This window comes from Amborella trichopoda, chromosome 13 (genome assembly GCF_054954075.1).
Source record: "Amborella trichopoda isolate Santa Cruz 75 chromosome 13, AtrichopodaSantaCruz75HAP2 v2.0, whole genome shotgun sequence".
NCBI classification, from domain to species: domain Eukaryota; kingdom Viridiplantae; phylum Streptophyta; class Magnoliopsida; order Amborellales; family Amborellaceae; genus Amborella; species Amborella trichopoda.
The window spans coordinates 45,562,616-45,586,848 of NC_142348.1; the positions used below are offsets into that span (position 1 = coordinate 45,562,616).

Here is a 24,233-nt window from a genome sequence, read left to right on the forward strand (position 1 = left end):
TGCAGAGCCGAGTTGGGTATCAACTCGGGAATACGAGAAAAGGTTCAAAAAAATAAAACTAAGAATGTTTTAAAATAAGGAATTTATTTGATTTTTTTTTTTGTGTTTTCTATTATTTTTGGTAAAGATTGGTAAGTATTTTGGCCATAAATATTTATTTTTACATTTTTCTATCTTTTTTAGATTATTTTGAAAATAACCCGGGCACAAGTTAATTTTATAAATATATATATATATATATATTAACATCATTATGAAACGTTTTGCTTAGTCATACTATAAACATACATATCTCATTTTTTTTAATTTGTTTTATTATTTATAATTTTTTAAACCTTATTTTTGCTGTTACAGTTCTCGACACTAATCGGCCGAGCTACTCAGACTTTGCCTGAGTAATCGGCTCAGGCCATGACCGATTACTCTGTCCGAATCGCGCTTTCTAACTATGCTTCAAACGGTTCAAAGTCTTTTGGGCACTAAAGGAAGCACCACTTGTAAGGTAAAGCTTTAAAGCCTTTGCAGTTAAATCTGAACGCTTTATATTCATTTGTGGGCTTTGCACCTTTTCTTATTTATATTGCATTTATTGGTGACAGGGAATAAAAAGGCTAGAAAGCCTGAAGGATATTTTCATCCAATAGAAACTACATTTCCGTCCAATGAAATTAGAAAGATATTTTAGCCCAATGAAAATCCATTTTGATTATTGAAATATCTCTGATTAACTGATTCCATCAAAAGATTAGATCAATGGGGTGTATCGTCTACCCATTTATCCCATGTCGAATCTAACGATTACTAATCCACATCGGTCCTATTCAGCAAGCCGGAAAAGTATTTGTAAAAGATTAAAATAAGGGTTTGTGGGTTGGGATTTACTAAAATACCGCAAAAAACATTGAGTTAAAGAAAAAATAAAAATAAAATACATATATGGGAATGAGACCATTTACATTTGATACAAGGTAGTCACATTAATCTTAACCCTTGAATGTGAAATTAAGTGGTTGTAATTATTCCATTGACCACGCTCAAACTTCAAACGGAATTTTCTCGAATTTTGTGACACATCCAAGCTATCAAATTTGACATCAAATAGTTGTAAGGAATTGTGATCACTTTGTATCAAAGTTCATCACAAGGTCACAGTTGTCCGATAATATTTGAATTTTTATAATTATTATACTAATCAGATTTATCTAAAAATTGGGTGTGTACATATGAACAACTCGCACCAAAATAAAATATTAAAAAAATAACAGTCATAAAAATAAAGTGATGAAATTATCGGGGGGGTGTTTTGTGTAATTTTTAGCATTCAAATTATTTGTTTTATGTTTTATTTATATGCATCTCACTAAGGCTCACATACTTATAAAATTTCAGATCATTATGATTTGTAAAAAAAATATTAAAATTCAAACACTATCAGATATCTGTGACCGTGTGATAAACTTTGAACGGTGATAAATCCGTAAGTGAAGTCTTGTATAACTTCACCTATAGACGGTTTGTAGTGTTTTTCTATATATATATATATATATATTGAAACACTACACAACGCCTATAGGTGAAAATGAACAGTGATTTCGCCTACCCCGTCACTATCAAAAGTTCATCTGTGGTCACGATTATCCGGTAGTGTTTTATTTTTAGTTTTTTTTAGAAATCAGAATGGCCTGAAATTTGAAGCGTATATTCATAAAAAATAGAGAAATCTTCGAAAAATATATAAAAAATAATTTACATGAAAAAAATTGACCAAAATATCCCCAAAATATTTCAGAGGTATTTTAGTCAATTGTTTTTCAAGGATAATTTTTTTATATATTTTTATTAGATGCACCTCAGTAAGATGTATATACTCTCTAAATTTCAAGTCATTTTGATTTATGAAAAAAAAATTAAAAATAAAATATTACCGGATAATCGTGACCGCACGATGAAACTTGGACAGTTTTGAGGGTAGGCGAAATCACTATTCGTTTTTGCTATGAACATTGATTTCGTCGATCCTCATCACATGGTCACGATTGTCCGGTAGTATTTTATTTTTCATTTTTTTTCTACAAATTGGAATGACCTGAAATTTGAAGCGCGTGTTCATAAAAAATAGGCGAATCTACGAAAAGTATCAAAAACATATTTTACATGAAAAATATTAACCAAAATACCATCAAACATTTTGAGGGTATTTTTATCAATTAATTTTTCACGAATTATTTTTCTATATGTTTATTAGGTAGACCTCACTAAGATGTACACATGCTCCAAATTTCAGATCATTTCGAGTTGTAAAAAAAAAAAAAATTAAAATACTACCGGACAATTGTGACTGTGCGGTGAACTTTAGACGGTGATGATGGTATGCGAAATCACTGTTTATTTTCACTTATAGGCGTTGGGACGTTTTGTAGTGTTTATATATATATTTTTAACATCATTATGAAATGTTTTGCTTAGTCTTACTATAAACATACATATCTCATTTTTTTGAATTTATTTTATTTTTTATAATTTTTTAAACCTTATTTTACTGTCACAGTTCTCGACACTAATCGGCCGAGCTACTCAGACTTTGCCTGAGTAATCGGCTCAGGACATGACCGATTACGCAGTCCGAATCGCGCTGTCTAGCTATGCTTCAAAGTTCAAACAGTTCAAAGTCTTTTGGGCACTAAAGGAAGCACCACTTCTAAGGTAAAGCTTTAAAGCCTTTGCAGTTAAATCTGAAGGCTTTACATTTATTTGAGGGCTTTGCACCTTTTCTTATTTATATTGCATTTATTTGTGACAGGGAATTAAAAGGCTAGAAAGCCTGAAGGATATTTTCATCCAATAGAAACTACATTTCCGTCCAATGAAATTAGAAAGATATTTTAGCCCAATGAAAATCCATTTTGATTACAATAACAAGGTTGAAATATCTCTGATTAACTGATTCCATCAAAATATTAGATCAATGGGGTGTATCGTCTACCCATTTATCCCATGTCGAATCTAAAGATTACAAATCCACATCGGTCCTATTCAGCAAGCCGGTAAAATATTTGTAAAAGGTTAAAATAAGGGTTTGTGGGTTGTGATTACTAAAATACCTCAAAAAATATTACGAGTTAAAGAAAAAATAAAAATAAAATACATATACGGAAAAATATAGAATGAGACCATTTGCCTTTGATACAAGGTAGTCACATTAATCTTAACCCTTGAATGTGAAATTGAGTGGTTGTAATTATTCCAGTGACCAAGCTCAAACTTCAAAAGGAATTTTCTCGAATTTTGTGACACATCCAAGCTATCAATTTTGACGTCAAATAGTTGTAAGGAATTGTGATCACCTTGTATCAAAGTTCATCACACGGTCACAGTTGTCCGATAATATTTGAATTTTTATAATTATTATACTAATCAGATTTATCTTAAAATTAGGTGTGTACATATGAACAATTCGCACCAAAATAAAATATTAAAAAAATAACAGTCATAAAATAAAATGATGAAATTACCCCTGAAAATTTATAGGGGTGTTTTGTGTAATTTTTAGCATTCAAATTATTTGTTTTATATTTTATTTATATGCATCTCACTAAGGCTCACATACTTATAAAATTTCAGATCATTATGATTTGTAGAAAGAATATTAAAATTCAGACACTGTCAGACATCTGTGACCGTGTGATAAACTTTAAACAGTGATAAATCCGTAGGTGAAGTATTGTTGAACTTCACCTATAGACGTTTTGTAGTGTTTTCCTATATATATATATATATATATATATATATATATATATATATATATAGAAAACACTACGTAACGCTTATAGGCGAAAATGAACGGTGATTTCGCCTACCCCATCACTGTTCAAAGTTCATCGCGTGGTCACGATTATCCGGTAATGTTTTATTTTTAAGTTTTTTTAGAGATCATTTAGATTTGAAATTTGAACCGTGTATTCATAAAAAATAGAGGAATCTTCGAAAAATATAAAAAAAATATTTTACATGAAAAAAATTGACCAAAATACCCCCAAAATATTTCAGAGGTATTTTAGTCAATTATTTTTCATCGATAATTGTTTTATATATTTTTATTAGATGCACCTCAGTAAGATGTATATACTCTTTAAATTTCAAGTCATTTTGATTTATAAAAAAAATTAAAAATAAATTGCTACTGAATAATTGTGACCGCGTGATGAAACTTGGTCAGTGATGAGGGTAGGCGAAATCACTATTCATTTTTGCTATGAACATTGATTTCGTCGACCCTCATCACTGTCCAAAGTTCATCGTACGGTCACGATTGTCCGGTAGTATTTTATTTTTCTTTTTTTTTCTACAAATCGGAATTACTTGAAATTTGGAGCTCGTGTTCATAAAAAATAGGCGAATCTACGAAAAATATCAAAAACATACTTTACATGAAAAATATTAACCAAAATACTATCAAAAATTTTGAGGGTATTTTTATCAATTTATTTTTCACGAATTATTTTTTTATATGTTTATTAGGTACGCCTCACTAAGATGTACACATGCTCCAAATTTCAGATCATTTCGATTTGTAAAAAAAACGAAAATTAAAATTCTACCGGACAATTGTGACCCTGTGGTGAACTTTAGACGGTGATGAGGGTAGGCGAAATCACTGTTCATTTTCACCTATAGGCGTTGGGACGTTTTGTAGTGTTTCCTATATATATATATATATATATATATATATATATATATATTTATAGGACGGGATTGGATTGTTAATTCTCATAATCTATTTGGTGCCAATCGATTTCTAGCCTGGATTGGGCAATTGCCTATCTGGACAACGTTTTTTCAAACATTGGATTCAACTTAGTAATGACATCTACTATTATAATGAATATGGTCTGAGAAAATAAATTAAAATTTAAAAAGAAACATATAAGGGTAGTTATTATAGAACTTAGTGATATAATAGGGTTCACCATAGGGGATTTTATACTAATGAGACTATTTTTTCTTTGTTATAAGGAGGTACAGTTGATACTGCTGTTGAATGTTAAATTGGATGGTTTAGGATGTGTCACAAAGTTTGAAAAATTATTATTTTTTAACTTTAAGTTGTTAATTACACACTCACAACCATCCAATTTGAAATCTAACTGACAAGAGTGAATGTAACCCCTTGTTAAAATGAAGTTGTGTTTTTGTATATGATCCTTCGCAACAGACATTGTAAATTTTTGCCTATTAAAATATGGGAAGAGTTGATATAAGGTTACAACCTTAAAATGTAGACATACAGATGCACCTCAAAAATCCATCGGTGAATGTTCTTTTAATGTTGAAAAACCCTCTAATTGATCATCTCGACAACGAGATATATGACTATGAAAAAAAAAGGATTTTGAGTCCCATAAATGATGCATCTTACAACATATTATCTAGACTGTCCATTTTCAAGATTTTCATATGTTTATAGATCTACACGATTTTAATCATTTTTGGAGTTTAAGTTTTTATAATTAGATTTGAAAATAGATTTTGAGATAACCTTAAGAATATTTTACATCAAAATTATATATTATGATAAAATTTGAAAGTGTGCTTTAAATGAATTGTTTGAAGTTGCAACCTTATGGAAACCACACCTTTAAAATATTTACAATTTTTAAATAAAGATTGTCTACAAAGAGACCCTTTATGTTTTGTACATTAAAGTTACAATCTTTCATGTCCCTTAAATCAAAATGGGTAGTTGTAAGAGTGTCATTGAATAAACATAAAAGTCCAAAACATTTCTTGGACTTCGTGATTCACCCTAAGGCATTTGATTTCACATCTCATGAATGAGCATAGTTGTGCTTTCTATGTACAAAAGATAAATAGTTTCTTTATTGACAATCCTTTTCAAATAACCAAAAGATTTATAATGGACTAGTGAATCCACGTATTTTCTACTCATGCTTGAGAGCATTAAGCATTAAAAAAAACACAAAATCACCTAGGGCATGGATTCTCAAATCGATATTATAAAAATATGGGAAAAGACATAAAGCTCCATCTCTAAAAGTTTAATCCCAAATAACCCCTTGGTCCGATACGTATCCCATAGAACCCTCAAGTTAAACCAAAAAAGACGTTTAACCCCTTCGGTAACTTTTTTTATAGTCTAAATTACATAATTTATGTCTCGTTTTGTCTTAATTTCACTCGTGGACCTTTTCCTCCCTCTCTCTCAAGCCACCTTCCTTGAATACTTACCGTTCTCTCATCTTGTGAACTTTACAAGTCATTTAAAAGGTACATCACAAACTCGATTTTTATGATGATTTTGTTAGAAAAAAAGAAGAATTATAGATTTTGTAATTTGGACAATAAAAAAAAAATAAAAATGGGTTAAATATCATTTTTTTGTTTATATTAGTGATTAGGGCTTTTTATGGGACTAGAGGTTACTTGGGATAATAATTTTAGAGAAGGAGATATAGTCATTTTTCCTAAAAATATTCTTAAAGGTGAAATTCATATATTGTATTTATTTATGAGGTTCAAATACGAAAGCTTATACTTTTGTAATGGCATGAAATATTGATCAAAACAATGATAAATCAAAAAGAAAATTACATACGGATCATATTTGGTCAATTACAAAATGAAAATTCGTTGTTCCCAAATTACTCAGCACCTTTTCTTTTCTTTTTTTTTTTTTGTTTTTTTTTTTTTTTCGAAATTACCCACCATCTAGTAAACAATGAGGTTTTTTTTCCCACGTTACCCATGTAAACAAACGCTCAACAGTTACCCTGCTAAACCTAACACTAAACATGTGAGTTTGTGTACTCCCTCAGCTTTTTTTTTTCTCTCTCTCAACATCCAAACTCCCCTTGTTCCCCTAGTTTTCTCTTTCACCATCAAAACTCGAAAGCCAAACCCGTCGTTGGTTCTCCTGTTTATCTCTGTCTTGTCTTTTTCTCTCCTCTATTTGGCCTGCGATCATGGTTAGAAAGGAAATTGGGGTTTGGCTTGGGATCATGGTGGGACCAATCGATTCTCAATTCATCATCTGGTTAACAGTTGGGCTTTGCTTAATCATATCTAGTGTCTTAGAGGAGATATATATAAGAGAGAGGGAGCCATGATCATTGCTTCCAAGGTCTTGTAACAAAACTAGGAAATCCAAGAAACCGTGTTTCTTATTTTGATCATGCATCAGCATACTGTTCTCTCTTCTCCCACAATTTTTCTCTCCTCCTGGGTTCATCAGATAAAGCTGCATAGCTTGGCCATTAGCCCTCGGGTTATTGCTTTCACTGTTGAAACCGCCATTAACGCTCGGGGCTTCGAGTTCTTTTTCTTCTGCGAAATGAAACTGCCATTAAAGCTTGGGGCGTTGGTTTTTCTCTCATCCAACAAAAACCCATTCTCTCTCATCTCCATGTAATCCACCATACAAGAAAAATCGAAGAATTTGAGAGAGAGAAGACGCGAGAGAGAGAGACAGAGAAAAGATAAAATAGGGATCGAGAGCAGAAAAAAAAAAGAACACGTCCAGTGTTTGGTTTACGTGGGCGGAAAAAAACACGCGGTGGGGGCAAGGGTGGGGGTGCCGTCCGTAATTTGAAAACAATGTATTCCCATTGTGTAATTGATCCGTAATTTGAAAACAATGTATTCCCATTATGTAATTGACCCTCCCTCGATACGATCCATAGTCCACAAAATCGCCTGATCTAACCGTTCGCCGTCTGGTTGCGGCGGTTAGGGTGATCAACCGGTATTTTTTTAAAAAAATATATAAAACAATGTATATAAATTCTCAAAATTAAAGAAATTTGATTTATAGTGTATTTTTAAATATTATTTACAATAAGATAAAGATTAAAAATTGGGGAAATTATCGCTAATATTCCTATATTTTAAGGAAATTAGAAAAAAACCCCAACTTTTCAAAACCTCACTTGTACTGTTTTTCCCCATTTTCGTGAAATTTTAGGCGAAACTACCCTTTACGATAGTCTTTGTACCCTAAAACTCGTTTCAGTATTTTTTATATTGTAATGTTTAGTGGCATCTATACGGTAATGGGAAAACCATATTAATAAATAAAATTTTTATGGTAATATGGTTACCGTATTGTTTTTACAATAAATTATGGTACTCGTAGTACCGTAATACTTCCCAACTTTTAGATGGTAATAAAGTTACCTTAATTGTTTCCCGCTTTCTTTTTTTTACCAATTTTTTTATAAACCCTATTTTGACAAATTGTGTAGCACTTTCATCTTTTTTTTATCTTTCTCATCCATTTTTTATCTCTCTCATATATTTTCTATCATATCATCTATTATTTATCAATCTTTGAAGGAGGTCTCTGAAAGCATCAAATTTACACACCAACTGATTTTTAGGTATGTCATCAAAATATTATGTTGTTTTTAGCATCTAAAAAATATAGTATGTTGCATAAATAAGTTTTAGATTTATTTATATTGTTGCATAAATAAGTTTAAATTTATTTAATGGTTGGCCATCAAAATAATGTTTTCCTATAATACTTGATGTAGTTTGGTTGGGCATGCATTGTAATTTTTTTTTATATTATGACAGTTGTATTGCAATCTAATGTCCCTCATACAACCTCCTCACTATTTATAAGTATTTTGAACTTCTTATAAGTATTTTATTTATGTTTTCATCTGGAATTTTTAGGACGGTGGAGACGTAAAGTTTATATTTTTTAAGGGGATCCCATCATTTGAACAAGTCAAGGATCACTTGTCAAAAGTATCAAATTATGCCCCAAGTACCATGACTATTAGGTATATTGAACCAAGGTTGCCAAGTAATATGATACATATTGATGATGATGACAACATTGCCAATATGATGGAGGGGTATACGTACATTGCTATGTACGTATCAAACAGACCTAATGAGTCTGACTGCACTAAATATCGACGACCAACAATACACGATATTAGTCCGTCTGACTGCATTGAATATCGACCACCAATAATGCCCAATAATGATCCATCAAGATTGGTCATGTAAGAAGTTTGCAATGGAAATCATTAATTTTCTTATTTGTTAATTTTTTTGTTATGGGTTAGGATAATTCTGACTTGTCTTAAATTTTTTTGTTCTACAGCACATCCCGACCAGACCAAGTAGGTCACAGTGAATGTGTTGCTGGCATAGGCGTACAATATTAGCATGAATAAGAAATCGGGCGGCATATGGACGACATCGATCCGATAGAAAGCCCCATGATATTTAACCATTATGAAGTTGTACTTCAAGATGGTCAAGATTTAGATGATGTACAGGCATGCCATAATCATCTTATTGATTATGCCATATTACAAAACTTCAATATGAAGTTTATAAAAAGCGAGGGGAGACGTGTATCGGCAAGGTGTGCTGCAGGTGGGTGTTCATGACAAGTGTGTTGTTGGAGGGTTAATACAACAAACTTCTTCAAGGTGAAGAAGTTTCTAAACGTGCACTCATGTACCGGTGGAATAGGTAGAGTTCATCAGCCACTTGCTCGAAGCCTCCAGGTGCCAAGCAAGATCAAAAGACCAGTTAAATGATATGTCTAATCTTATACCTAGAGATATGGTTAATGATATACAACGTGATCATGATGTCATGTTATCTTACCAACAAGCATGGCAGGGCAAAGAAGTTGTACAACATATAAATGATGGTTCCCCTGTGAAGTCATACGAAGATCTCGCTAAATATCTACATAAGATTGGAGTTACTAATTCTGAAACCTTAACGATTATTCAAACAGATGATCATGATAGGTTTGAGCGTGTGTTTATAAGCAATCGTCCATGTTTGTATAGTTTTATGTTTGGTTGTAGGCCGTTAACAGAACTAGATGAGACATTTCTGAAGGGAAGATGCAAAGATATATTATTGGATGCAGTTGGGGTATATGCGAATGAAAATATATATCGTATAGCATATGGTGGTTGAGAGTGAAAATACACTAAGTTGGACTTGGTTCCTACAGCTTCTGAATGAGCAGTTTAGCGATAGGCTTGATTTATCAGTATTGACTATTATCTCAGATCGTCGGAAAGGGTTACAAGCCGCAATTGTAACAATATTTCCACCCAGTGAATAAGGCTTTGTATGAAACACCTTGCCGATAACTTAAAAAAGTCCTATAGAAATTCGGCGCTCACAAAACTTTATTGGAAAGCTGCACATACATTGTATAAATCAGACTTCGATGAGTACATGACAAAGATTAAGAGTGCAAATGTTGAGGCCTATGACTGGATCATGTTACAACATATGAAATATTGGCAAACGCACATTTTAAGGGGCGTAGATACAATCACCTGACATCGAACATCTTTGAATCATTTAACCGGTGGATATTACAGGCTCGAGAGAAGCACGTTATTAAACTCCTTGAATGCCTAAGGGTTAAGCTCATAGGAGAATTTTCAAAGAAGATGACCATGTCCCTAGGATGCAGCTGCGTGCTTACACCGAAGGCCCAAAATGTGATAGACCTGAGGAGGAATAAGTCTAGATTCCTTCATACAGTTACATGGGCACATGATGGTATGTATGAGATAAATGCAGATAAGAAATATGATGTTAATCTTACGACTCATCCATGCAGTTGGTGAGTGTGGCAGGCTAGTGGGTTGCCATGCATGCAATCGATGCTATAGATCATAGGCATGAAGATGTTACAAACTTTTGCGGCGTTTATTTCATAGTTCAAATATACCGTAGAGCATATTCTGTTCCCTACAACCCAATGCTTGATGTGCTACAGTTGCCAAAGATTGTATATACAACAGGAATGCCACCAGCTACAAGGCGAACCGCGGGTCGGTCAAAGAAACGTCACATGAAAACAGAGTTCAAAGAGATTAGGCCTCTTAAGTGTAGTCGATGTGGGGTTGTGGGCCATACCTGAAAGACATGTAAATCAAGTATATAAAATGATGTAAAGAGGTCATTAGTGCCAGTTGATCTTTTATTTATATATCATTTTGTTTTTTAATCTGTAAAGAGGCCAGTGCCTACTGATATGACTTTTTGGTTTAATTAATGAAATATCTAAAGTTATTGATTTTGATGAGTGCCTGTTCAATTTTTTAAAAGTATTTATTTAATTTAATCAATTTACGGTAATTTTATAGACTTTTTTAGTACCGTAATCCTGCTGAAGTCGATCATGCAAAGACCATTACAGTCTTTGTATGACCGTAATGGACTTGAAAAAGGTTACAGTACTAACAAGACCGTAATGTCTATTACAATATTGGTAGTATCGTAATGCCTTTTAAAGCTATTATGGTCATACAAAGACCGTAATGGTCAAAAAGTTCATTGGAATTCCAGTAAACTTTTGACCATTACAGTCTTTGTATGACCGTAATGAAATTTAGCAACATTACGGTACTAACAATACCGTAATGCGCATTACGATATTGTTAGTACTGTAATGACCTTCAAATGTATTACGGTTATAATAAGACCATAATGCCTCTTATTCAATATGCTGCTAAACCTTTTCAGTCATATGCTTCTAAACCTTTTTATGCATGCTTTTAAAGACTTATTCATCAAATCACTTTCACTTGAATCATATCAACTCACATTCACTTGAATTATATCAAATCACTTTCACTTTCACTTGAATCATATCAAATCACTTTCATTTGAATCATATACAAAGCACATATACAATTCACATACAAAGCAATTGATCACTTGAATCATATACATAGCACATATACAATTCACATACAAAGAAAACTTTTCAACCATACATCCAGTCATGTACCAAAAAATATAAACTTTTCATAAAACAGTATAAGCACTACTGGCCTCTTTACAACAAATAGTTTAGGCACTACTGACCTCTTTACACAGACAATTTAGGCACTACTGACCTCTTTATAACAAATAAATACATGATCATAAACATTTTCGTCGTACTTGCAGCTTCTCAGCCCAATGTGGTAATTGTAACTCTGTATTTAAGCTGTTGTACTACTGTGTGCTGCTCTCCTCCTGTCAACACGAGGAGTAACTGCCATCTGGGTTCTCTAGTTGAATCGGTGTGGGGATGAGTTGTGTATTATTTGGCCCCTTATCTGGATGAGAAGGATGTCATACTGGCGTGTTGTCATCCATCTTATCATCCAACTTCAATTCTTTAGATACGTCTTCCCCTGCCACTTCTGGGTCATACATTTTAAGTACATCTAATGCTTTCTCAATTAGGTCCCAATTTTTTGAATTGTAATCTTCACGTACAAGGTCAGATGCATGGTTGATGTTCCTAAGCTACATCAAGTCATATCAAATAGAAATTAGATTAATGAGACTTCTAAATTGCATCAAGTCAGATGAAATATGAAAATAAATTATTACCATTCTATTTTCATCAGTATAACCTCGAGGTGCAAATTTGGAGGGATGTTTTCAAAATAGATTATAGATCAGAGGCCTAGTCCTTAGCCTGTACCACTCGATGTATTATCGTGTCGGCTTCTCATTGAACATATCTTCATCTACTTGACAAATATAATCTAAGCGGTTCATCCACATATCTATTTCAGATCTAAGCTCATCTCCCAAGTTGTCAGTCATCTTCTCCATTCTCTCCCTTCTCTCCCACTACAAGGGATCTACTGGAGCACACGATCTGACATATACCCCTCACAAATGTGTCCACATATGAGGTATGTGCGACACAAAGCAGTCTGACGGACACGAAGCCCATAATCTCTGTCCTCTGCAGTTTCCTCTCCTATGTCAGGATAATCATCGTATGGGGTCCAGATGACCGATGACAAAACTAAGACAAATTTTAAGATAAATTATCCGTACTTAAAATTAATTAAATTATAAATAAACAAAACCACGAGACTGAAATTGTGAGTGTTATCTCATTCTCTAAGAGGGGCCCACCTGAGGGATCTAGGTGGCCTTGCCCTTATCTCTTTGGGAATTGGGCACAGCAATTTGAAATGCTCGTACGCCCAACACTAAAATGCATGTATAAAAAAATGGGAATCACAACAACATAAATCTATCGAATTTTATAAAAAGTATCAAAACATTAATATACTACCATTACCAGCAAAAGAGTGGCTGATCCACTTAGATGTTGATGATCAAGACGAACAACCTTTGACAAGGCTTGATACAAAAAAGCTAACGCAGTTGCATCCCATGCATACTGACCAACTACATCCATATCCTCAAAAAGTTGTAAATACATTGTAGAAACCGTACCATTTGTGGAATCCGCAAGTATTGTGTACCTGACTAGATATAAGAGGTAGGCACAAGTGTATCATAGAAGAGTGGTGCGGTTATAGTTTTGTGGTAGCCGTTGAAACATGTTCCTCAGCCATGTTAGCCGGATAATGAAATGGCCACGACTAGGTGGCAGTTGTCCTATCATGCGGACTACATAATCCTCTTAGTTCTCCACTCTCCTCAAGGTTCACCAGTCACCTTTAATTGAAGTATTTTCTATGTATCTTCAAGGGTAGACATCTTCTGTCCGATGTCTACATTGAAGTGCCTCGTGTTCGTCTATATGCATCACCTCTCGATAATTGTAGATAATGTGTCGCGGTCACACTGACTCAACAATACTATGGTCAGATGATACAATCCTGATCTCCTGACCAAATCAATTTGATCGTTGTTTGTTAACGGCCATGAAGAATTTGCATTGGGCTTCTCATAAATCCTAAGGGTATTTTCCTGTTCCTAAAATAGAATTTGTGATTTCAGATACTAAAATAAATATAGTGATTAACTAACATGATAGACAAATAATATAATTTTAAATACTTGTACATACATCTCCTTCCCAGATCTTCTATGATATATGTTCTCTCTGTCTAGTAAGTAATGTAGGAATTTGAGGACCTCCAGGGGAAGGGTGCATCTTCTGCTATGTTTACAGTTCAAAAAGCTATCCTAAATCATTATTACTATTCAAAAAGCCAGAGTAATCATTATTACTATTAGTGGATAGTGGTTCTGCAAGTTGCATTAGAAATTACAGATGAGGGAGACAGAAATCAATAATCAATGTTGTATAAATCAATTACTAAACATTGAATCAAACCTGATGGACTAGTGTCTTCTACGTGACATTAGTAAAAGAAATCGCAACAATCACAAATCCACAAAAGAAAAACTTCAAACTTCAAACAATAATTCTCCCTATGCTTGTGATTAACAAATTGGGGCAAAAAATGCTTGAAAAACATAATGTCACAATCAGAATTTTACATATGAGGGGGAGACAGAAATCAATGATCAATATTGTATACATCATTTACTAAACATTGAATCCAACCTAATGGACTAGTATCTTCCACGTGACATAATGCAAAAGAGATCTCAACTATCACAAATCGACAAAAGAAAAACTTCAAATAAAATTTTGATGATACAACTTCAAGAACAATTATATGAATGTCCAATAAAACCATGGCTAATACAATTATGTAAACAACTTCAAATAAAATTTTGATACCTATTTGTAGATCGCTACTAATACAATATAAACGTGAATGTCCAATGAAATTAAAGTTAAAAACTCAATAATCTACATATTCAAGAACAATTTCCCAAAAAAAAAAACAAATCCAAATTTTGGATAATCTCTCAATTTCATCCAAATACTATTTCTATAAAACGGAACTAACAGTTTTATAAACTCGGAATAATTCCATATTATAAGAAATTTTATATACAGAGTTATTTGGATGTAGTTCTTGTCATTGATAATTCACTAATAATTCATTGTTTCGTTTTTTATTAGGGCATCTATCATAAAGCCAAACAAAAACAAACCCAAATTTTCATCTCTCAATTTTATCCAAAATCTATTTAGATCGATTTTACATCTCAAAAATTACAATTTTATATAACTTAAAAACATGAAATAAATCCAGACAAAAACACATACCTATGATGAGGGACAAAACTCTATAACGACAGAAGGAAAACCGTAATCAACCTTTCTAGGGTTCACAGACCACGGCAGAAGGAATACCGTAATCAGCCTTTCTAGGGTTCACGGACCGTAATGAGAGAATAAGGTTTTGGTTAGGGGTTTATATGTGCCAAACAATTATGACAACACGTAATAAAATCAAAAGGAATTATGGTATTAAGAATACCGTAATTGAAACATAAGATATTACGGTACTCTCTTTACCGTAATATAAATTCCAACTATTACGATAGTTTTTTTACCGTAATACTAACACAATGTATAACGGAAGTCTTTCCACCGTTAAGGGTAATTTTGTAAAAAAAAAAAGCCAAAATGGGGAAAAAGGGTGTGGGCAAGGTTTTGGAAAATTAGGGTTTTTTTTTTTTCCCAATTTTACTAAAATTTAGGTATATAGCGATAATTTCCCTAAAAATTGTTTTGTTAATTAATACTCACTTTTATATTTTTCCCATCTTTTTTAGAAATTTTTTAAAATAACCCTTGGAAAATATAAAATGGGCTAAAATCCATTTTTTTCATTAATTTTCAAATTCATTTGAATGTGTTTTGTTTTAATCATTCTTTATATGTTTTTCATATTTTAGTAGATTTTTTTTTGTATTTTTTTTATTTCTTTCAACATTTTTTTGACCGTCCGGGACTTGCTTGATTAAAGCGGTTGAATTGGCCGATTTACCGATTAGGCCAGTTAAACCACTTCTGGGTCCATGTCCGGTTAACCATTCCGATTCGATTTTGCAAACACTGATATGGTCTAATTCAAACAATAATAAAAAAAATAAAAAAGGGAAAGCTTTTTATGTTCCCCTACAATATAGAAGTTCTATCCTCCCCCTTATCCAACTGTCCAGTTTTTAATGGAGGGCTAAGATTGCCCTAATCACAATCTCTACACTATTTTATTTTTAATTTTTTTTCTATAGACTATTTTGATACCAAATTTTGGATGTCCATTCCTCTATTAAGCTCACACTAATGAAAAATATAAAAAAAATATTTTTGATAAAATAAAATGATCAAAATACCCCTAAAACTTTCAAGGGTATTTTGATCATTATTTTTTATCGAAAAATTGTTGTTAATATTTTTTATAGATGCGTCCAAGAATATGGCACGTACCAAATTTTATATTCAAAAATTTGTTTTAAAAAAAGCTAATAATAAAATACTTTGAGATGTCGGATATAAAGATCAAACGGTAAGTGGTTCTCTCGATAAAAAATGGCTGGCTGGATGGTAGGGGGAGGATAGAACTTCTATGTTGTAGGGGAGCAAAGAATGCTTTCCCAATAAAAAATACTAACATTATGATTTATCAAAGTATAAATTCACTCTAAAGTCTAAACCTTGTTTGATAATAAGTAGGAATAAATCGTTAAAATCTAAATAAAAATATAATACAACTGATCTTTTTAAAGACCAATTTGTACTTAAGGGTGGCAACGGGCAGGGCCTAGGTCTGGCCTACCCGGCCCTAGCCTTAGCCCTATAGGGTCAGGGGACAAAAATAAATAAATAAAAAGCAAAAAAAAAAGAGAGAGCCGGCACTAACCCCAACCTGGACAGCACTAGCCCTAACCTGCCCTCCAATCACAATTTGTTGCCCATACCCTACTTGTTTAGGGCCATGCCAACCAGCGCTTTGCGAACCCTATTTGTACCTTGTTAAGATTCGTAATATGGAAAATAATAATAATACCTGCCGATGAGCAACCATGTTAAGGTTCGTAATATGGAAAATAATAATAATACCTGTCGATGAGCAATCTAATTACGAAAATTTGGATATAGAGAAAAAAATAAAAACAAAACTAGTTTTTTTTTTTTATATAGATAACACAACTACTTCCAACCATAAAAACAAAACCACCTCTAGATTTAGAAATCGTTATAACTAGACACGTACCCTCTCTCTACCCAAAGCCAAGAGAAGAAAAAGATAAGAGGGGTCTGGGTATATTGCTTGAGTATGGATGTCAGACCAAGGAGGAGGATTCTTCTTGAGTCTATCATATAATGGTTTCGAATCCAAAGCAAGGTTAGGATAGAAATCACTTACGTAATTGAGACATCCTAAAAACCTTTGTAATTCAGTTTTATCAAGAATCTTATCAGGAAATTTATCAGCAAAAGCTATGGATCTGTCTATTGGGATAATAGTACCATGGTGTATCATATGACCTAAAAACCTGATATTGGTTTTGAAAAGTGTAGCACTTTACGCCAGGATCTACAGCACTGTCTTTTTTATTAGGGATTGGATATCTGATCCATTGTAACACTTTATTTAATGGTTTATAATTTATTACCAATCTAGGAACTCCTCTTTCTTTTTCAGCATTTTTGTTAACATAAAAAGCTGCACAGCTCCAAGGTGAAGAACTTGGTCTAATGAGCTTTCTCTGTAGGAGTTCTGCTATTTCTTTTTTACACATTTCCAACAAAACAGTATTCATTTGTATTGGCCTAGCTTTAGTAGGGATTTGGCTTTCAGTGAAAGTTGATTCATATGGTAGGCTGATACTGTGTTTTTTCCTATCCCAAAAAGCATTAGGATGTTCGCTACATATTGATGTTTTTATTTGCTTTTGTATTGATTGAATTTTTTGTTGTATTGAAGGCGTTTGTATTTGTTCTTCAATTACTTTGTATTTAACTTCCTGTTTAAGTGTACAAAGAAATTTTTCTTTGCCTTGTAATTGGCTTTTGACATTATTTAATTCTTTTAATTTTGGTTTATGTATGAAATTGAAATGTATTGGAATATTTTGAATTGTAGATGAAATTCCTTTTTCATCAATAGTTAGAGGATAAAGCAATGTTAGGAATGGAACTCCTAAAATTACTGATTGGCTTAATCCTTTAACCATGATAAATGGTGTATCAATACATTGGTGATTATTACATACAGAGGCATTGGATAATTTATATTTAATAAATAACCTACTACCATCTGCTGTATTGAGTATTTGAGTAGTTTTGTCAAAATATTTGGAAGGTACCAGTCCTTCGTTTATACAATTGAGATCAGCTCCTGAATCTATAAGGGCTGATGTTTCAAAACTATAATTTTTAGCAACAATGATTTTGACTTGGACAAACCATTTTTGTACCACTATTTTATTTATCAAATTAACTGAGGGAATTGGTATTGTTGGTATTTCACTAGTCTCGATGGGACCAGTGGTTTCTATTGGGTTATCTGTTATCAAATCATTGAATTCTATTTCATCTGTCTCAGAATCTTGTTGAGACATTTGTTGTAATTCTAATATTTGAATTCTTCCTTTCAATTGTACTATTTCGGATTTTATTTCTTTGATCTCTTTTTTGAGATCAGAGATTGTAGGTTCTTTTTGAGAAGTATGTTGATCACTTACTCTTTTGATAATAGCAGAGAAATTATATTCATCTGGATTTTTGATAATAGGTGATTTTGATTTATTTTTGGTAATATTGATAAATTGGGTGATGATAGCTCTTTTTTCCTCAGGATCAGTTATTTTATCTATAATGTCTAGTATAAAATTATCTTCCTGTGTGAGTGTGTGAACATTATGCTGAGGTAAAGGACAACTACAATCTTCTGATGATTCTGTAGTAGTCTCAGTAGTAGTAGAAGAACTATCTGAACCTATAAGATCAAGATCATTACTATCTGTGTCTTCAGTATAAGAACCACTAGAAGTAGAGGAGGAAGAATCATATGATATTATACTTTTTAATTTTGCTTTAATTGAATCATCTATATTTAATGAATCTATTTTCTTTTTTAATTTACATTGGTGTTTATAATGTCCTATTTTACCACACCTATAGCATACTGGGAGTTTGCTCTTTCTCTTTGTATTGGGAGAAAATTTTTTGATTAATTTTCTTTTTGATTTTTTATAATATTCCTTATCCTTATTTTTCTTTTTGGCTTTAATATATTTCTCTTTTTTGTATTTTTTCTTTTTCTTTTTGACGTAGTCAGGCATATTTTTTCTATCTAAGTAATAGCCAAATTGCTCACAGAAGTCTCCAAGTTCTTTTTTCTTGGTGAGCTTTTGTTTATCTATTTGTCTTTTTAATTTCATATCAGTACAGAGGGCTAAGCCTTCTGCACATATTTCTGCGGAGAGTTCTCCGAGTGTATATGATGAATATACTATTATTCCATTGTGTTTTTTGCGAAGTCTTTCTTTGACTTTTTCTGCAAATAGATATGGAAGACCAGCTATGAATTTTTCTTTCCAATGGTCTAGCTGGCAATCTTCACGTATTAAAAGCCTTGAAAAGAATACATCTTTATACCATTTATAATGAGAAAGAGTAGGACAGCGTAGATTAGATAGCAAGTCTTCTGATCTTGCTGCTAGTAATGAAGTACTGCCTACAAAATGTAAGGTGATTGTGTATATCAAGGTATTAACAGCATCACTTTCTGTATATATAACTTCTTGGTTTTGTTCATTTCTTCCAGTCCATTGTCTGGTATTGTTTAAAATCCTTTGTTTGGTGTCATCATCCACATAAAAATCCCACCATCCTCTTAACCATCCTGTGAATCCATTTACTATTGCTTTGGCAACTTCTTGATCATGGTTGCCTGCCATTTTATTTGCAGAGGCATACATGGTCATATGTCTCATGACATCTAGTATTTTTAGTTCAGATAAACCATCTATCTGCCAATTGACTATAGATCTTCCAGAATAAGATACTGCCTGTTGTATTGAATCTTCTTCCATTTGAATGTCAACAGGAGTAGGTCTCTTATGATAAGGTAAGGCTGTTATGGGTTTCCAGTATTTCCCATAAGCTATTTTATTGATGGTATCCATTAGAGGTGTAGTATCCATAAATGCTTTTTCTTGATTTTGGATTGTATCCTCTATTATGGGTTCTTCCTCTGTGAGCACCATTGTTTCATGCTCAGGTAGGATAGCTTTTCCTTTGTCAGATGACTCAGGTATTTGAGAAGTAATCGTAGGTGGAGGAATATTGATTTGAGGTGAAGGTACTCCTTTCAGATCTAGTTGGGATAGTTTGGAGATTAATTGATCCATAAGGGATTTATTATTTTCTCCAATGTGGAATTTATTCTTATTTAACTCAGGAGGAGGTTTAAATAATACTGATTTAGGAATGGGAGATACAGTAGGTATTTCCTTGGATATTATTCTTTCTATTCTTTCAGTTTGCTTTCCAAGGGATTGTAGATATAAGTTTGTATAATTATTTTGTTCTACAATATGAGGTATGTACTCTTGTTTTTTATTGATCTCCTTAGGTATGGCTTTATATGGTGTAGCCACTATATCATAGAAGGATGAAGAGTGTACAGGCTCATTTTTCTTTGGAAATATAATGCCAATCAACTACGAGAAATTCCTCAACAGCATATTCCAAATCATATAATAGAACATACCGATGGAAATGTAGAAATACAATTTCAAAATACAAATTCACGAATACAGGATGATATTGCTATAAACAGGAAGAGAAATAATAAGCAAAATATACCAAGTAGGAAATCAATTTCTCATAACCCAAATGTTATTATATTACCTCCTCCAAGTCATAGTCATCCATCTTCATCCAATAATCAAATAAGTTCATCTAATTCAGATATACAATTTCAAGGAACACATAGAACCAGAGATAATGTTGTAATTCCAACATATACATCATCTCATCCTACAACTTCTAATACTGAACCAAGTATAGAAGAATTACATGACTTTCAAGTTTGTACATTACAACTTGAAGAAGAAGATCCTACTCAATATTCAGAAGAATATATAGCAGCCTATCTAGCCGCCAAGCTAGAAAGGAAACAAAGAAAAATAAATAAAGCTTTTATTAAAAAAGATTTGTTTATCAGAAGAAAATAAAAATATTCGAGAATGGTATTTACAAAGATTTCAACCACCTAGATTAATGGAATTACTACATAAAAAATATAATAAGTTCTTACACAAAGAAAGATTAAATATAGGATTCTTTCATTGGCTAAAAGACCTATGTTTAGAGAAAAATATTACTATTCCCTCGTTTGATAAAATTCAAAAAATTCAAACAATAGAAGAAAAAACATATATAAGTACTGATGGTACTACAACTGCTAGTATCCATCCACCAGAGAAAAGCATTATACTTAAAGCAGGCATTCCAAAGAAAAATGAGCCTGTACACTCTTCATCCTTCTATGATATAGTGGCTACACCATATAAAGCCATACCTAAGGAGATCAATAAAAAACAAGAGTACATACCTCATATTGTAGAACAAAATAATTATACAAACTTATATCTACAATCCCTTGGAAAGCAAACTGAAAGAATAGAAAGAATAATATCCAAGGAAATACCTACTGTATCTCCCATTCCTAAATCAGTATTATTTAAACCTCCTCCTGAGTTAAATAAGAATAAATTCCACATTGGAGAAAATAATAAATCCCTTATGGATCAATTAATCTCCAAACTATCCCAACTAGATCTGAAAGGAGTACCTTCACCTCAAATCAATATTCCTCCACCTACGATTACTTCTCAAATACCTGAGTCATCTGACAAAGGAAAAGCTATCCTACCTGAGCATGAAACAATGGTGCTCACAGAGGAAGAACCCATAATAGAGGATACAATCCAAAATCAAGAAAAAGCATTTATGGATACTACACCTCTAATGGATACCATCAATAAAATAGCTTATGGGAAATACTGGAAACCCATAACAGCCTTACCTTATCATAAGAGACCTACTCCTGTTGACATTCAAATGGAAGAAGATTCAATACAACAGGCAGTATCTTATTCTGGAAGATCTATAGTCAATTGGCAGATAGATGGTTTATCTGAACTAAAAATACTAGATGTCATGAGACATATGACCATGTATGCCTCTTCAAATAAAATGGCAGGCAACCATGATCAAGAAGTTGCCAAAGCAATAGTAAATGGATTCACAGGATGGTTAAGAGGATGGTGGGATTTTTTTGTGGATGATGACACCAAACAAAGGATTTTAAACAATACCAGACAATGGACTGGAAGAAATGAACAAAACCAAGAAGTTATATATACAGAAAGTGATGCTGTTAATACCTTGATATACACAATCACCTTACATTTTGTAGGCAGTACTTCATTACTAGCAGCAAGATCAGAAGACTTGCTATCTAATCTACGCTGTCCTACTCTTTCTCATTATAAATGGTATAAAGATGTATTCTTTTCAAGGCTTTTAATACGTGAAGATTGCCAGCTAGACCATTGGAAAGAAAAATTCATAGCTGGTCTTCCATATCTATTTGCAGAAAAAGTCAAAGAAAGACTTCGCAAAAAACACAATGGAATAATAGTATATTCATCATATACACTCGGAGAACTCTCCGCAGAAATATGTGCAGAAGGCTTAGCCCTCTGTACTGATATGAAATTAAAAAGACAAATAGATAAACAAAAGCTCACCAAGAAAAAAGAACTTGGAGACTTCTGTGAGCAATTTGGCTATTACTTAGATAGAAAAAATATGCCTGACTACGTCAAAAAGAAAAAGAAAAAATACAAAAAAGAGAAATATATTAAAGCCAAAAAGAAAAATAAGGATAAGGAATATTATAAAAAATCAAAAAGAAAATTAATCAAAAAATTTTCTCCCAATACAAAGAGAAAGAGCAAACTCCCAGTATGCTATAGGTGTGGTAAAATAGGACATTATAAACACCAATGTAAATTAAAAAAGAAAATAGATTCATTAAATATAGATGATTCAATTAAAGCAAAATTAAAAAGTATAATATCATATGATTCTTCCTCCTCTACTTCTAGTGGTTCTTATACTGAAGACACAGATAGTAATGATCTTGATCTTATAGGTTCAGATAGTTCTTCTACTACTACTGAGACTACTACAGAATCATCAGAAGATTGTAGTTGTCCTTTACCTCAGCATAATGTTCACACACTCACACAGGAAGATAATTTTATACTAGACATTATAGATAAAATAACTGATCCTGAGGAAAAAAGAGCTATCATCACCCAATTTATCAATATTACCAAAAATAAATCAAAATCACCTATTATCAAAAATCCAGATGAATATAATTTCTCTGCTATTATCAAAAGAGTAAGTGATCAACATACTTCTCAAAAAGAACCTACAATCTCTGATCTCAAAAAAGAGATCAAAGAAATAAAATCCGAAATAGTACAATTGAAAGGAAGAATTCAAATATTAGAATTACAACAAATGTCTCAACAAGATTCTGAGACAGATGAAATAGAATTCAATGATTTGATAACAGATAACCCAATAGAAACCACTGGTCCCATCGAGACTAGTGAAATACCAACAATACCAATTCCCTCAGTTAATTTGATAAATAAAATAGTGGTCCAAAAATGGTTTGTCCAAGTCAAAATCATTGTTGCTAAAAATTATAGTTTTGAAACATCAGCCCTTATAGATTCAGGAGCTGATCTCAATTGTATAAACGAAGGACTGGTACCTTCCAAATATTTTGACAAAACGACTCAAATACTCAATACAGCAGATGGTAGTAGGTTATTTATTAAATATAAATTATCCAACGCCTCTGTATGTAATAATCACCAATGTATTGATACACCATTTATCATGGTTAAAGGATTAAGCCAATCAGTAATTTTAGGAGTTCCATTCCTAACATTGCTTTATCCTCTAACTATTGATGAAAAAGGAATTTCATCTACAATTCAAAATATTCCAATACATTTCAATTTCATACATAAACCAAAATTAAAAGAATTAAATAATGTCAAAAGCCAATTACAAGGCAAAGAAAAATTTCTTTGTACACTTAAACAGGAAGTTAAATACAAAGTAATTGAAGAACAAATACAAACGCCTTCAATACAACAAAAAATTCAATCAATACAAAAGCAAATAAAAACATCAATATGTAGCGAACATCCTAATGCTTTTTGGGATAGGAAAAAACACAGTATCAGCCTACCATATGAATCAACTTTCACTGAAAGCCAAATCCCTACTAAAGCTAGGCCAATACAAATGAATACTGTTTTGTTGGAAATGTGTAAAAAAGAAATAGCAGAACTCCTACAGAGAAAGCTCATTAGACCAAGTTCTTCACCTTGGAGCTGTGCAGCTTTTTATGTTAACAAAAATGCTGAAAAAGAAAGAGGAGTTCCTAGATTGGTAATAAATTATAAACCATTAA

General features: G+C 32.4%; 1 protein-coding gene across 2 annotated transcripts in view; it reads right to left on the bottom strand.

The window, feature by feature from the left end:
* Positions 1–10,701: 10,701 nt before the first annotated feature.
* LOC18442634 (putative pectinesterase/pectinesterase inhibitor 21) overlaps positions 10,702–24,233 on the bottom strand; it is a 40,910-nt gene continuing 27,378 nt past the window's right edge. The window contains exon 2 of one of the 2 annotated variants that reach the window (XM_088855878.1): positions 10,702–10,932. In XM_088855878.1, the coding sequence (XP_088712004.1) occupies positions 10,853–10,932 (80 nt within the window). In that variant the 3' untranslated portion in view covers positions 10,702–10,852. Of the gene's footprint in view, positions 10,933–11,806; positions 12,316–24,233 lie in introns of those variants that run through there. The other variant, XM_088855879.1, reaches the window with a different exon arrangement.